Genomic DNA, 17,236 nt, shown 5'->3' on the forward strand with positions numbered 1-17,236 from the left:
ATTTCACCAAGCCTATCATGACTATGCTATGCTTTGCCGATACAGATGCACCTTGCTTAGGGGATATGTACGATGGCATGGACACCATGGTAGAAAGGGTAAAGCTTTCCATACAAGCACATGAGACTAACCCTACAGAATGTGAAGCCTTGTGCAAAAGGTGGAGGATATCATTCATCATCATTGGGAGAGGATGACTACCCCATTGCACCTCCTTGCATATGCCTTATCTCCAAGGTACTATAGCCAAGAAATACTTGCTATGCCGGATAGAATTGCATCATATGCGGATGAAGAAGTTCCTACTTGGTGCTACACTACATTTGCAAGACTCTTCCTAGATGAGAAATGCACAAAAAGGTGAGGCAAGAATTTGGCTTATTTGCTTCAGGATCAAAACTTACTCCATATGCAATAAAGGACCAAAATGAAATGGGAGCTATCACATGGTTGTACATGTATGGTTAACCATTCAAGCATCTACAACCTCTTGCAATCAAGATCCTCTCACAAGTAAGTTTTCATTTATTTATTTAGCAATTGTATTCTACACTTTAGTGTTTAACATTCTATAATTTGCTTTTCATTTGTATGTTTAGCTTGAAAATTTTTAATTTTTATGAACACTATTCAGGTTGCAAGTCCTGCTGCTGAACGGTATTGGAGTACATGCTCCTATATCCATTCAGTGAAGCGCAACTAGTTGGGCTCAAAGAAAGCTAAGGACTTGGTTTATATACATACCAACTTGCATCTTTTGTCATGTAAGGAGGATGGATACAAGGAAGGGTCAACCAAGCTTTGGGATGTAGCCCCTGAATCTACAGACTTGAATGCAACACTTCAAGATCTTACTCTGATGACGGATGATGATGTTGATAACATCACAGCACATGCATCTAGCACAATTGGAAACATGCATGGTTCAAATGAATTTGCAAGTGTTGCAGCCGGAGGAGATGATGAGAATATGGATGTTTTTTGAGAATCCTTATCATTCTGAATTACTGAATGTGATTTGTGAATCTTGAGCCTTCACTCTTGATTGATCAACATTGAACCATGAACTATGTTTTGATTTTGTAATTCGAGTTACATTGGAATCTTGAACTTGAGTGATTTACTGAACTTGAGTGATTTACTAATTAGACATTACTGTTATTTCAATTTGATTATGATAATGATTCAATGAATGGTTTATTTTTGTATATTTAATATTTCTTGTATTTCTTTGCATACATTGTCATAAATTATAGTTGACAACTTATATATATATACGGATGCACCCAAACGCATCCAAAATACCCCCAAAAAAAATCTGCACATCCACACATCAGCATCCCGCACCCGCATCAGCATCAGAACCAGAATCAGTAACTTAGCTTATAGTTATGGATTCTAGAATGTTCATAATTGAGTAGGTCTGCTCTGAATGGCTCTGAATATTGTTATAAGGAGCTTGGTTGTCAGTTGCCAGAAATCTAAGTCTAATCCAACTACTTTTTTCACTATATGTCATTGATCTGGTAGGTATTACAAATACAGGTGGATTTCTTAAGCCTTGCAAGTATGGTGGGTTCTACTATCTAAGTTCTGTATGTCCTGTGACAAGTGGAAGTTTCTTGTTTTTGAAGAGCGGGACAATTATTTTTTGTCAAATTGAACAAGTAGTTTTATATAAATAAAATCAGTGCACATAGTAGCAGTAGTTTGTAGGACAGGAGCCAGCCTTGTGTCATTATTTTTGTGGCTCTGGTTTTTCCCGGTCCTATCATGAGGCAGATGGCATATAAAAATAATGACCATGGACAGTAAGCTCAAATTCTTTATCATTTTGCCTAAAGATACATTGAATGTGAATTCTTATTCATCGATTATCAGCATGTTTTACAATTTGTCCTACACTCTTCAGTTGTCTAATGTTCTATTTCTTTTGACTGCTTTGGCCCTTTTTCAAAAGGTTCTCAACTGTTCAACTGGGCACTATAGTCTTAAGAAACCCTTGAAGCCACTGAATCTAACATTATATAAATTGCAATCGCCGTTACCCTTGCACCTGACTGGTGCAAGTGCTAGTTTTAAGTCATGGTAGATTAAGACTTTGTAGAGCTATCAACTATATAAAGCGACCAATAATAGGATTGATGATTGCCTTAGGAGAATGGCTATAGTGAAAGGAGCTGAAAAGCTATCCTTGGATGACTAGAAAGCAACCTTACTAAAATTTTGTTTAGTCAAGACTTACAAGGGCATTAGCCTCACAAATAGTGATTGAGGTCGTCCATATTAAGTACTTATTTTATGAGGCATTTGAATTGTTTGACACAATGCATCAATCTATTCTCATGGACTGCAATGCAGGATATGCACAAAATGGATTGGTTGAAATCTCATAGCTTTCTTGTAATCCAAATCCATTCTGCCATTCCTGAATGTCAAATGTCATATTATTAATCATCAAGCCAACTTTGCTAAATCCAAATGTTGGGGGGGAATGCAGCTTTTCAAGCCTAGGCCACTTAGGTTGCTCCTAAGATCAAGTTAACAAATTCCATACAAGTCAGAACTTTCCTGTTTCCAAATTCAACATTTTCTATCCTTCCAGCCAAATTATTAATCTAAATTAAAGCCGTTGTATCCTCCAACTGAACTTTGTTATTCCTAGACTCCAATGCCAGAGTCTTCCTATGGAAGGGCTTTGAAGCCTCTTATGATTAAGGCTTAAGTAGATGTTTTCCTAGTGCTTTTGAGATGTTACCTTTCTGCCACTGCTATTGGGATATTTGTTTTTTAATAGAATGAGCTTGTGAAGTAACATATTTCCATAGATTTGATGCTTGGTTGGGAGGCATTCTGAACTACACGCTCTGGAAGATTCCTCCTCTTTTATTCTTCCGTTCAAAAAGATTTTGGAAACAGAATTTGAACAAGATACTAAATGTGGAAGGATAAAACTCAAGCATGGGAAATGGAAATTCCTATGTGGGAAGCAAGTTGAAGAAGGAAATGTGTGATACATCCACCAACATTACTGAGAAGTTGTAATATCTCAAAGCTTTCTTCCTTGTAAAGGTTTACATTGGCAATTTGTTTTCTCTGAAATTTTATCTCACTTGTAGTTGTTTTTTTAATAATGTTGCAGGGGTAGAAATAGGTAGCCAAAAATGAGCCAGTGTTGGCTGAAGCAGTTCTTCAAGCTTAAAAAATTCAGATTCGTGCAACTGATGCTCCTAAAACAGAAAGGAAACATCTTGACCTCCAAACCTATTAATTCCTACGGTCTCTTCCTTTTCTGTATTCTGATGGCACTAACAGGTATTTAGACAAGTATAAACATATTGGCAAAAATTACTACCTACAGATTTTGTGTCATACATAGTGGTGGCCAGTGGTGAAAATACAGAAGGAACAAGCAGAGGAATTGAAAACTTAAGTTTGAATGAGACCCAGTTAGAGAGGAACAGGATCCAAGTTTCCAATACCAGGAAACCCCTCTTCTTCTGTGCAAATCATTCCAAGATATGTAAACTACAAATAAAAAATGACCTGAAATGTTTTTGTCTCCTCCAGATGGATTTCTTTTGTGTTCAATGGATCTCCTGACTTCAATTGCCTTCTTAAAAAAAACACAAAGCATACCCTGCTATCGTTGAACCATTGCACCTCGTTGGTGCAAGTGCTAGTGCACTTTATATCATTAAAGATCATTGCCCCCCTGATAAGAAACACCCAATTCATCGCTGCATGTAAAATAGTAGCAAAAGCATTCACAATTTTCCTTATAAAGCTTAAAAAAACATTTCAAATTTGGGAGATGGAAAAAAAAATGACTTAAGACATTTGCTCAATCTGACAAACAGCATTTCAGAAGATGACCTAATCCTTGCTCTGCTCCCAGCTGTCGCTTTCAAAAGTAAATTGCATTTTATGTACTTTGTATCATGTTTAATCATTGTTTTAAATAAAAGAAGGGTCAGTTCATCAATTTTTGTGTATAATAGCAGCAAGAGCATTCACAATCAACCTAAAGAAAATTAGCGCAACAATTTAAAAATTAGGAGAAGAAAATAAATGACTTACAATGTTTGCTCAATTAGACAAAGAAGTGCATTCCAAAGAGCAACCTAATATAATCCCTGCTCCCTTAGTAGCTGTGTTTTATAAAGGTGAATTGCATTTGCGTACTTTATATCGAAAATGATTATTGTTTCAAATAATAAAGAGACCACACAATTAAACAATGTATGCAAAGAAGCCGTAAGAGCATTCAGAATCAACCTTGCAAAAATGTAAGTACTATTTTTAAAAAAATGACTTACGACATTTGCTTTATCTTACAAAGAACAGTAAGCCACAAAATGAACTAATATAGACCCTTCTCCATTACGAGCTGCGTTTTACGACTGTAAATTGCATTTATGTGATTCATATAGTAAGTGTCTATTGTTTTCAATAAAAGAAATAACAAATTCATCACTGTATATAAAATAGCATTCAGAGCATTCACAAACAACCTTTCCAAAATATGCTCAGCCCATAAGTGACAAAAAACAACCCTTATTATCACTGTATGAAAACTGATAACCAAAAAACATCGGTATTCGGCAAAGAACTGACTTAAACACGTGCTTCAAACTTAATGAAGAAATAACCGAAAATATAGCCGTCATGTTCTAGATGCAACGCAGATTCCTACTTCTTGGAAGCTTTTGGGGGCTTCTTACTTGAATTTTGTGGCTGGGGTTTGGAGGGCTTCTGAACCCTAACGCCATGAATTTCGGCTTCCTTGGGATCGAGCCACTGCAATGGGTGGCGATTAAATAAGGGCCAGTCCGGAACAGTAGTCAACAGGGTCAGAACAACCCCACCAGCATAGATTAGGAGCATGTTCTTAAATGAACTCATTAAATAACCTGTGACAAACGCCATCGTAGCAGATACCACCAGCATTATCTGCATCAGAATCTCTGATTGCTTTTGCCCTTGCCAATCCATCTCTACACCCCCTGAAATAGAAGATTCGGAGTAAAGTTGAATCAAACCCTGTTCAACGAAAAAATAGATTGAAACGGAACTTCCAAATTTTCAAAATAAAAGCGAAAAATCATTTCCAGGAAAATTTCGGGAAAACAATATGACGTGCAACAGATCAATTGCACCCAGTGACTTACGGGTTCGAAAAGACTGATAACACAGATAATCGTTTACTCTGCTGCAAATCTGCAAGTTCTATGAATTTGGACTTTTGTGGATGCGATGCAATTTTAAGAGTTACGTTTTAGCCAATACCTTGTCTAATTGAGAAAATATGCACGTAGACAAAATTATTTGACCTACAATATTGAGACAATTAAGCAAAATTATGTGACAACAATATTGAGACAATTAAGCAAAATTATGTGACAACTATATTTTGCACTTTGGTGTGTCACATGAGCAAGGAGACGGAGATTATTTATGGATATGGAGGGGAGAGGAGAGGTATATGGTTAGATATGAACTAGATATATTTGTAGTGCGAGAGTGACAGAAATGTATAGATACAAATAGGAATTTATATATAGAGGTAGAGAAAGGAGATACAACCAGAGAAAATGTGGAGTGAATGAGATAGAGATAGGGGAAAATGTGGAAGAGAAAAGAGGAAAATGTGGAAGAGAAAACATGGGAAAATAAACAAAGAGATATAGATATAAAGATTTGAAGAGAGAGAGAGCCCTAATAAATAGATGGTGTCTTGTCATTGATGGCAACTACACACATACCTCTTAGCCACCTTATAGGATTTTTGTCCACTAATTGTTTATGTGATGGAAATTGACTTTAGTATGTGTAAATGTACAAGATACAACCAAATACTTTTGAGCAATATGGATAAAGGTTAGAGAGTTATGATCTATGTAGCTAGACTCTGATAGTACCAAATACTTTTGAGCAATATGGATAAAGGTTAGAGAGTTATGATCTATGTAGCTAGACTCTGATAGTAGACAAAGTGAAGTGTTTAATATGATCATCACAAGATATAGTGATAAAGGATTCATGAGGTATTCTATTTTGAGTATTGGGTTATCAGTAAATTATGAAGAACAAACAAAGTTGAATGATTCCATAGATAAACTTGGTAAATCTATGAGTTATTTAGTTTTGATGATTGATCATAATAGAGTTGACTATGGAGAGTATTATATTAGTATAGAAAGTTATTATGTGGTGATTTGATTGAGGTATAATGGAATCTTCTACACATTTAATTAAATGCTTGTTAGGGAGACTAAGTTATGCTTTTGGTGCAAATATGAGATCAAGTTTTTAGGAATTTGATATGTGATATAAAAATGATAGGATCAATGAAGATTATCCTAAGTTTGTGATCAGTTGTTGATGCAAAAAGGTAGAGGATAATAAGAAAATGGATAGTGTGGTTACATTTAAGATAATCAAGAATGTATGATGCTATGTAACAACTCTATTTTGGATTGTAGTCCAAATCTAAGTTGTAGCCCAATTATTTTGTAATTATATGAGTTTTTACACGTAGGTTTGTAGCCCTGAGTTTTCTAAAGGAGTGGGTGACTGCCTAATTAAATGTCTTAATTAAATTAAACCCATTTTCCAATTACACATGAAAAAGTAATTAAAATGAGTAGATTGAATTAAATCTCTAAAAATATCAATCATTGAATTAAATATTCATAAATTGAGAAAAACCTATTAAATGAGACAAATATTCAATTATCTTTTCCAATATTCTAAATTTGATAAAAACAATTCAAAAATAGTGTTTGAGTGAAAAGTTGAGTTCAAATCTGAAACATGAAATCAAGAAGTAAATAAAGCAATTGACTACACATAGATCAGAAAGGCAAGTTAAGTGAACCTTTACATTGTTGCTATTAAAAGTGAGTAAGCTAACTGAGCATCTACATTGGATGGGTTGGTTAAATCTCTTATCACTTCAAATCTGGAAAGTTAACTCTACTTCCAACTCCTAAGGTATCTAATCAACAGGAAGTGCATGGATTAAACTCAACTCAAACTCATATGTGGGACATATCAAAGAAAACCTCTTATTTCTTATGTGCAATTGAAGATTAAAGTTGTAATGTTGAATTTGCTTTAGTGATATTGTGCATCCTTGTCATTGAAGATCATTGCTATTATTGAGTTCATATAGATTAATTGATATTTTGATCATCTAGATCCATCCTTATTATTGCATACAAAAATAATAATAAAATGGATTAATTGCATTCATACTAAATCCTTTGTTTCAATAACATCTATTGTCACTAAAAAACTTGAAACATTTGAGGGCATCATACTTAAAAAACTTGAAACATTTGAGGGCATCATACTCATTAAATAGAAGGCAATAGGTCGCTTTATCATCTTTTTATATATTTTGTTTGATTATCTATATTTTCTAACCATGAATCTAATGGTGTATTGAGGTGTTGTGTCACAGTTGTAGGTAACCAATTTTTACACACACATTTATGGCAGCTACTGTAGAGTCAAAAAATTAGTTTTTTAGCTCAATTTTGCAATTTTTTTAAACTTTTTTTTTAATTTAGTTTTTTTACAATTCTAGTAAATTGTCGTATGGCCCTAGATGTAGACTCCTACGAGAAAACATTTCTTGAGTTCTTTCATATATCAAGCAATCTTGTGTCATACGAGCACTCAACTTTTCTAAATCATCACCTAACATTGGATCCTATTTTGTACAGGATCCTATTTACTTGTTTGGTAACATTAAATTATCGTACAAGTTTTATTTCCATCTTTCTCTATCATTTCATAGACAACGATAAATTTTCAAGGTTTAAAATTCACATTTTGATCATTACTAATGCTAGTCGTAGACTAGCATGGATTGGTGCTTTGTGGTGATCCAGTTTTGAACACCTTAACATGTTTTTGTATGACATATTCTTGAAGATTCTCATATAAGAAAACTATTGACGAATTATTTATGCAGGTTGCCTAGGAAAATTTAAGCAAACATTATGTCTTCAATATTTCTTTTCATTTATAGGAATCATAACGCTTTGTAAGTTTGTCCAATTTATAAGTTAGGGAATTATGCTTTTGGCCATCTCAGTCCAATCAGAAACCCAAAAGCATTGAATTGGGAATTCTCTTAAGGGGGTTTAATTCACAAATTACTAGATCTATTTGATGTGTTTTTCAAGAGTCTAAGGATAGGAGAGTATGCTCTTGGCCTTCTTCGTCCAATCATAAATCTTGACCCTAAAATTTTTTCTAAGTCTCGTGAGTCCCTTTAGAGGGCCTACCACTGAGTAAAAAAGTATCACAAGAATGACCCAAGTGGGAACAAGCAAACTTGGTTAATCCAACCCACTATAATCAATTAAATCACCCTTGAGACTAAAGCCTTGGGTGGCATAGTTATTTTATTATGTTTTACTCTGGTGAATGTGTGAGGCCTTCGAGTTTTAATCTTGATTGTAAAACCATCATCATCCTTGTACTCATAGAAATACAATGGAATACACTAGTATGTGTGTAGGCGCTAAAACTCGAAATATTGTTTATGAGACTACCTTATATTTGAGTTCTTGTGAGGGGTGTGAAAAACCCTTAACCCTTCTTGTAGGGTCATTGAAAATAGTTACAAACAGAATCCATATTACAAACTCTAAGATAGAAGCTACTCGAAACACCTTTGAAAGTCTCTTAATCTACATGCAGGAAGGATCCAGTGGATTACCCTAATTATTAGAAGATTTTTTTCCACTCACCATCTATACTCCATGATACGCAAACATGCATGGATTTCTTTGAGCACAAGGTTCACTTATCCCCCAACATGACAATATTCATGAGATATTTAGTGTGAGCAAAGGTTTTGAGATCATACCAATTTGTCCTCGGGTAGTTCTATGCTTGAAGTGTCTTTGTTGTTGTCTACTTGTGGAAACATCTAAGAACATAGATACTTTTGTATTTGTCCTTGAGTCAGACTCCCCATTTTTTTTTCCATGAGATTGCTTTGTCTCTTGTGGCTATTGTCTTGTTCACCATACTATCATTAAACCTGGTCCTAGTATATCTGAAAATTATACATGTCATTATGTCGTCAAAATTTGCCCATGAAACTGTCAAACTATCAAAATATAGGAAGTTATGTTGTTTACTCACCTTGTTTGCTAAGAATAGTCATATGAGTCAAAATCTTAGGACCTTTTTCATTTCTTTTATTGCTTAGCAATTGCCTTATTATCACCTCGGAACCCCTTATTTTTCATGTGAAAGATTGCTCAATTACTACCAAAATTTTATTAGATCGACGCCTTTACTTATCTACTCTAGCATTTATTCACATGATTCTAGAAAGGTGTCACCTGGGAAAGCATTTACTCATATGATATTGTACGAAAATTACAAAACAAAGAACTCTTTTTCATCTGTTTGGTCCACTATTTGATTTGGTCTTTTTCTGGTAGTTACATTTGTCATCCTATGTCTTTAATAGTCACATTTACATCTAAAATATGCAAGTGAAACTATGTTAAAACTCTCAATTTGCATCAAAATATTCTCCTTTATCTCATTAAATATATTGTTATCAAACTATGTCATCACACTTGTTGTTATGAGAGTTACCATCTAGGTTATTTAGTCATTACTTTGATAGCTCATACCTTGTTGTGCTTCACCCCACTTTTATCTACATCCAAATTGAGATAAAATTTGAAATGTGATCTTGGTCTAAACTTATCATACTATTGCTATTACACCTCTTGATGCCTACTGAAACTAGGAATGCTAAAAAACTAATTGTTGAACGATCTAGAAAGGGTAAGAGTCCTTCTCGAGTCTTGGTGTTCTCTAGCGAGTCAAATAGATCTCCATCACCAAAGAAACACTCTTACATAAAACTAACATTTACTAAAAATACCAACCCTCTATTTCAAGAATAATTTGTTGATAATATTTTTGACAACTCATCTCCTAAACTTGAGTATATCACTAAGAGTAGAACATAAACACTAGTTGGACCTAACATTGAAATATTAGCTAGATAACCTTCTAAAGTGATGTCTAAACACAATATTAAAAATAATGAATGACAAAGGAACACTAGGGATTAGAATGACAACAATATCCCTTGAGGTTCAAAGGACAATGTACTACCTCCTAAAGAAATTGAAAAATGTCAAAATAGAAAAAACTTTCATAAAATGATGGACTTGTTGATGAAACAAGAAAAGTAAAGATATTTCCTTGAACTTTCTCTTGAAGGAGCCAATTAATCACCTAAATACTTTAATGTTGAAACTCTTGTCACAAAGGAAGAAGAAACTCCTATGTCTCTTCTAACTAAATAGATGCAAGCTATGCCAACACAATGGAACAAATAAAGAAAGATAAAGACAAACCTCCCGTGAAATACTCATTTGATGTCATTTGTCCATTCCCTTTTAACAAGAACATGTACATGGCTCCTTTCCCTATAAGATTCAAAATATTAAACTATGAAAATAAAATACTTGGGTACATATGACCCCCAAGATCGTTTGAGAGAATTTGGTGCCCTCTATATGGAGTTCATACATGACCAAATGTACCTTATGTTCTTGTTTCCACCAAGCTTAGGTGGAAAAGCTATGGAATGGTTTTCCAAGTTGCCTCCAATAATTAAAACTTTTTATGAAATTGAAATTTTTTTGTACAATAGTACTTCTAGAACATTCAACATTTGGTTACTATGAAGGATTTGTGTAATGTTAAGCAAAGATGGAGGCAACTATATTATAAGTATTTTCGAAGGGTCCTCGAGGATGAGAGATATGAAATCTTCATGGATAATATCATATTGAAGATGGGTTATAAACTACAATTGCAAGGACCCTCTTCATTTGATGAGATGATTAGAAAAGATGTAAGGATAGAGGACTTCATGGTTGAGAAAGGAGAGATATCCTTACACAAAGAAACTAAATAGGGATCTAGCTCCAACAAAGACAAGAGCAAGTATTGAAATAAGAACTATGATGTTGTAAATGATGGAGTACCTGATACTGTAACTCCTAAGGCAACTAAAATTGTTTTCAATTCGACAAGTAACATGCAAGCTAGTAAGATTGCTGATAAAAGTGCCTCAACCTCTAAAATTACAAGAGACGTCTTCAAAGATAGACTCTGGGTTCCTATACAAACCTTTGGAAGTAGTTTTTAAGACTTTATTTCATAATAACATCATAACCTTACTGTATAATTCAAGACCATATGATTTTGAAGTCAAACCAAAATGGTGGAACAATAATGATTACTGGGATATCCATCAGAACAAAGGTCATAAAATGATAAAATCTATGAAAATTAAACACACAATCCAGGATCTCATAGAATCTGGAGATATGGTGGTAGATGGGCATAACACAAACTCTAATCATAAAGCTTTCAAAGAGCCCTCTCCCAAATATGAAACAGGCAAAGGATCCAAATCCAAGAAAAATATTAAAGTACATATACTCCAACGATGACAACATAATTCACATGCTAGAACTAGTCAAAATAGAACATTTCACCATGATCATTTTCAAAGGACCAAACATGGATCCTGAAATAGCAAATGTCATAACCAGATCAAGAGCAAAGAATATTCTTAAGGAAGTTGAACCTTCATCAAAATATCAACCATCCAAAGACAAACTGACTATTGTGACTACAACTAAGAATTCAAAGAAAGCATCTTCCTCTAATGGAACCAGTTGTCATATTCTTCAACAACTACAACACATCAACACTCAAATCGCAATCTTTGAACTACTAAAAATCTCACTTGCAAACAAGGAAATCTTAGACAAAGTCCCCACTAAGGCAAACATACCTAAAGACTTAGACTTGGATCCATTTCAATATATAGTGGGAGACTTAACCTTGCCACATTACCTATCCTTTTCTGAAGAAGATGATAACTCTTCGAGTCACCTGCATAATCAAGTATTTCATATTAATACATAAGTCATGTCTTAAATGTGTATTAGTAGATGGAGGAGTTGGTCTTAATATATGTCCTTACATTCTAATTTGACAACTTGGTTTTCCTGAACATGTTATTGACCCTCACAAGAAAATAAGAATCAAAGCTTATGATGAAGAAGAAAGGGCATCAAAAGGACTTGGTGTGTTACCTATCAGAGTTGAACCTATGGACAGATGTAATTTGCCAAGTGCTAGATCTATCACTGTCATACAATATCTTATTGGGAAGGCCCCGGGTACATGAATTGCAAGTTGTACATTCAACATACCATCAATGCATAAAGTTTCCCCAAAAAAAACTAGAGGTGTCTATACATGTTGATTCTAGCTACGATTGTAATGCACTGAAACAATCTACTAACACATTTGTGCCACACAATAGGGAATCTACTGATAATCATGATGTTGAAGTCTCTAAAATTAAAAGATACAATAATGTAGGAGTAAAAACTAGAACCAGTGTTGTCCTTAACATCTCTCCCACCATATCCTTGATACTATGGTAGACTTTTCGAGGATATGAGACCATCAAAGTTTCAAGAATAAACTATTCATGATGGAACCTTCATACAAGAAACTATACCTCTAGATGATAAGGATGAAAAAAGAATTGTTTTGGCTTGGTTGTCCAAAGGAGAAGAGGAAGACAAAGAAGTAAAACATTGTGAAATATCACCTAAGAAATATGAAAGAGGTTGAATTATGGAAGAGGTTATAAGTTGATGAAAATAATGGGATACAAAGGAAAAGGTCTAGTTGGTAAGAATAACAAAGGTTTAATACATCTAGTTGAGGCTAAAATTCAGGTGGCCTAATGATAAAATGGGCCTAGGATTTTGAAAGATGTCATTCCACCTAAGAAAGAAAAAGCTTATACCAGTCTCTAAGAATCAAAATGAGAGCTTGCATGATGCGGACCCATCTCCATTTCCTATTCCACATAACATATCTAATATGCTTTGTGTTTATGTTGAGTGAGCTCCATAAGTTAACAATGTTAAAGGGGATGGTAATTCAGAAGAGACAACATCAATCTAGTAGAGAACCCTTAACAATTATATTATATTCATATAGCTAATATAGATTATTTGAATAAGATCTACATTCCTACAAAATTTTAAACATAATAATATAGTCAAACTTAACCAATGGAAGGAGTTGAGAAAGATAATGAAAGTGGAGAATGAGTACCTATGATTATAGAAGAATAACTTAACTTACCTCCTTGCAATACTAATTCTTGTGAATATGAGTTTGATTCATTCTTTGAGGCTACCATATAAAAGGATATAGATAAAGTTCATAGCTATGAAAACTCACTCAACGTAGGAGAAGGGTCTGGTGTTAGGCCAAATCAATTTGGTTCCACTTATGTTAATGGGTCTAATACTTATGATGTTAGGTCTTATGGTGATCTGAATACACCTTTGGATGAGATTTCTTTAGGACTTGACTTGTTAGTCCATGTTTTTGATGAACCTTTCATGAACTCACTTGAACCAATCAACCCTCTTCCCCTCATACATCCTGAGCTTGTTGATTAGAACTTTGATAAAACATCCAATGAATTTCCTGTGTTCCAAAATGCCTATGCTTTGGCCTGTTACCTAAATGTTTTTGAACTTGAAACATCTTCCACTAGCAAATCAAGTGTGAATATCATAGGGGTGCACATCAAAAATCTCAATCACAAAAATAAAAAATAAAAAGAATAACCACTCTAATGGTGAAAACCACATTGTGTCAGTGTCAGAACTAAAAATAATAATAATAAAATATGTATATGAAGTTGAAAACCTCATTGAGGTGCCTAAAAATGGGATATTTGATGTTCTCCTGAGTCACTTCCAAGAACGATCATTAATGTTGATAGAACCAACACAACCAATGAACCTAGGAATAGAGGAGAGTCCACAGAGTATGCACTTAGCTTAATCTCTATCATAGAAATAAAATAAATATTTCACAACATTATTTAAAGAAAAGAAGATTAATTTTGCATGGACATGTTATGATATGTCGGGTCACTACCCTAATCTAATCATGTATCATTTATCTATTGCACTTGGAACAAAACCTATGAAATATAAGCTAAGAAAGATACCTCCTCATACAACATTACTGATCAAAGTTGAGTTATAGAAGTTGCTAAATGTAGGATTCATTATAGCAATTGAATATGTTGAGAGGATCTCCAATATCATGCCTATTTTAAACCCAACAAATGAGCAAGGGTGTGCAAAGATTTTGGAGATGCAAATAAGGCATGTATGAAGGATGACTTTTCACCTCTTAATATAGTCATGATAGTGGACTTGCCTATTTGATATGAGATGTACTCACTTATTAATGGATTCTTTGGATACAATCAAATCAAGGTTGCACCTAAAGATCAAGAAAAGATAACTTTTACTTGTGCTTGGGGAACATTATGTTGGAATATTTTGCCCTTTGGTCTAAAGAACATTGGAGCAACATATCAATGTGCCATGAGGACTATATTTCATGATATGATGCACAAGACTGTGGAAGATTGCATGAATGATACTTTAGCTAAATCTATGGAAAGAATATACATTTAGTAGATTTAAGTCCAATCTTAGATTGAATGGAAAAATTCAAACTACAACCCAATCCAAAGAAGTGTGAATTCAAAGTCACATCCAAAAAACTATTGGGCTATAGTGTATCGAAAAAGGACATTGAAGTAGATTCTAAAAAGGTAAACTACTATAATGGAAATTGAACTAGCTTGAAACATTAGCCAAATAAGAGAGTTCCAATAAAGGATAAAATCTGTAAGAAGGTTTATATCACAGCTGATAAACAAAGAACAACCACTTACTAAAACTCTACACAAAGGAGTTGCATATAAGTGGAATCAAGACTATGAAACAAGCTTAAATCAGTTGACACAATATCTCACAAATCCAGCTGTTCGGATGCATCTTATTAAAGGGAAGCCATTAATCTTGAACATATTAGCTATTGTCATGTCATTGGAGGCACTACTAGCACAAGAAGATGAAAATAAGTAAGAAAGAGCAATTTACTATATCAGTAAAACTTTGGTCTTATATGAGATGAAGTACGTGCTATCATTGAGAAAGTTTTCTTGGTAGTGGTCTTTGCTTCACAAAATCTTAGACACTACATGTTAGCTCATTTTATTAGACTAATTGCAAAGACTAATCCATTGAAATATGTGTTGAACAAAACAATGGTAATAGGAAGGTTATCTAAATGGGTCATAATACTTAGCAAGTTTGATATTAAATATGTTGATTGGAAAGCTCTATAAGGATAGGTATTTGTTGATTAGTTGGTAGAAGAACCATTGCATGATGATTGACCCCCGAATGTTGAGTTTCCAAATGATTCTATCATGCTTCTAACAAAACAAATCTAAAAGATGATATTTGATGGATCGTTCACACAATAAGGATCTAATGTTGGAACTTCATTTATTATGGCTCAACTGTATTCATTACCCAAGGCATACAAGATATTGTTCCCTTGTACCAATAACATTGAAGAATATAAAGCCTTGATCAATGGTATGACAATGACCATTGAATGGAAGGTATATGAATTGCATATATATGGAGATTCACAACTAGTGATAAATCAAGTGAATGGCGTATACTAGACAAAAGATGAAAATTCATTACCCTATAAGAGGATGGTAGATATTCTTAATAAGTACTTCACATATGTTACCTTTCTACATGTTCCAAGGGTTGAAAGCAAAGCAATTGATGTTATGGAAACTCTTACCTCGATGTTACAAATGTTAGAGAATAATTTACATTATGAATTATTGGTGGAGACATTATTCTACCAAACCTATAATTCTCATGATTCTTAGATGGTCTATTCTATCACAGGACATAACTCATCTCACCACCATCATATCTATTCTTATCTTCGAAACCAAATTATTCTAGGAAACCTTATTTGAAATGAAAAATGTAATCTTATCTAAAATGCTTCATAGTATGTAGTTATAGAAAATGATTGATGTAGACGAGGTCTAGATGGTACCCTACTTAGGTGTCTAGAACATGATGTGTCCAAATGCACATTATTTAATGTACACAAAGGCATTTATGTGTCATGCTCAAGGAGCCTAACATTAGCTCGTAAAATACTAAGAATAGGTTACTATTGGCTAGAAATGGAAAGAGAAGCTATAAAATTTGTCAAATCTTGCAAGATGTTCTAGCTTTATGGTAATCTAATCCATGCTCCAACTATAGAGCTTATAAGGTTTGTCATGCTTTGTCTATTCCAACAATGGACCTATGATATGATAGGACAAATTTACCCATCTTCATCGAATAGACATAAGTTTATCATCACAACAACTAAGTATTTTAAAAAGTTGGTAGAGGTAGTATCTCTCACTTAAGCCATTGGTAAATAAGTAGCAATGTTCATCTTGAACTATATCATTTGTAGTGATGATATTGCCTCTTCCATCATCACTTATAATAGGGGACAATTTTGAACAAGGATCTCAAACAACTCTATGCTAAGTTCAAGATAAAAACAAGTAGTCTTCCATTTACTATCCTTAGGGAAATGGACAAGAAAAAGCATTAAACAAAACCTTACTGAAGATCCTACATCAAATTGTTACCAAATGTGGGAGGGAATGATACCTTCAACCAAATCCAACTATGTGGGCTTATCGAACAAGTATCAGTACACCTACTACTGTAGTGCCCTTTGCTTTGGTGTATGTAGAAAAAGTTTTACTACTTATTAAGGTTGAGATTCTCACTATGTGGGTTTCTCTAAAAGGTCTTATTATTGATGATGATCATAGAATATCTAGGCTATAAAAACTTGAACTGCTGGATAATGAGCATCATAAAGTGGTGTTTGATCACCTAAGAGCTTATCATAAGGTAATGTCAAAGAGCTACTACAAAAAAGTATGACCTACATAATTTCAGGTAGGTGATGTTGTTCTGAGAGAGAATCCATAGAATTAACAAAACAAATAGCATAAGGGTAAGTTTGAACCAAATTGACTTGGTCTATACATTGTTACTACAATCTTTAGGTCTAGCGCATATTAGTTATCAACAATCGAAGGAGAACAACTAGGGGACCCTTCAATATCCTACATTTGAATAAATTATATAGCTGATATTTTGAGAATCTTTTTGTATATATTTAAACATCCTAAAAAATGAAAAACAATTAAAAA

At 33.9% G+C, this 17,236-nt stretch overlaps 1 protein-coding gene across 1 annotated transcript in view; it reads right to left on the reverse strand.

Moving 5' to 3' along the window:
• Window positions 1-4,395: 4,395 nt before the first annotated feature.
• Window positions 4,396-17,236, reverse strand: part of LOC149556620 (uncharacterized) — a 41,998-nt gene continuing 29,157 nt past the window's right edge. The window contains exons 2-4 of the mRNA XM_089829930.1: window positions 5,172-5,242; window positions 4,914-5,006; window positions 4,396-4,800 (exon numbers count right to left, since the gene is read on the reverse strand). Coding sequence (XP_089686056.1) covers window positions 4,674-4,800; window positions 4,914-5,006; window positions 5,172-5,242 — 291 coding nt within the window. The 3' untranslated portion in view covers window positions 4,396-4,673. The remainder of the gene's footprint in view (window positions 4,801-4,913; window positions 5,007-5,171; window positions 5,243-17,236) is intronic.

Source organism: Cupressus sempervirens, chromosome 5 (assembly GCF_028749045.1).
Source record: "Cupressus sempervirens isolate cs-2001-9-10 chromosome 5, ASM2874904v1, whole genome shotgun sequence".
Taxonomy (NCBI): domain Eukaryota; kingdom Viridiplantae; phylum Streptophyta; class Pinopsida; order Cupressales; family Cupressaceae; genus Cupressus; species Cupressus sempervirens.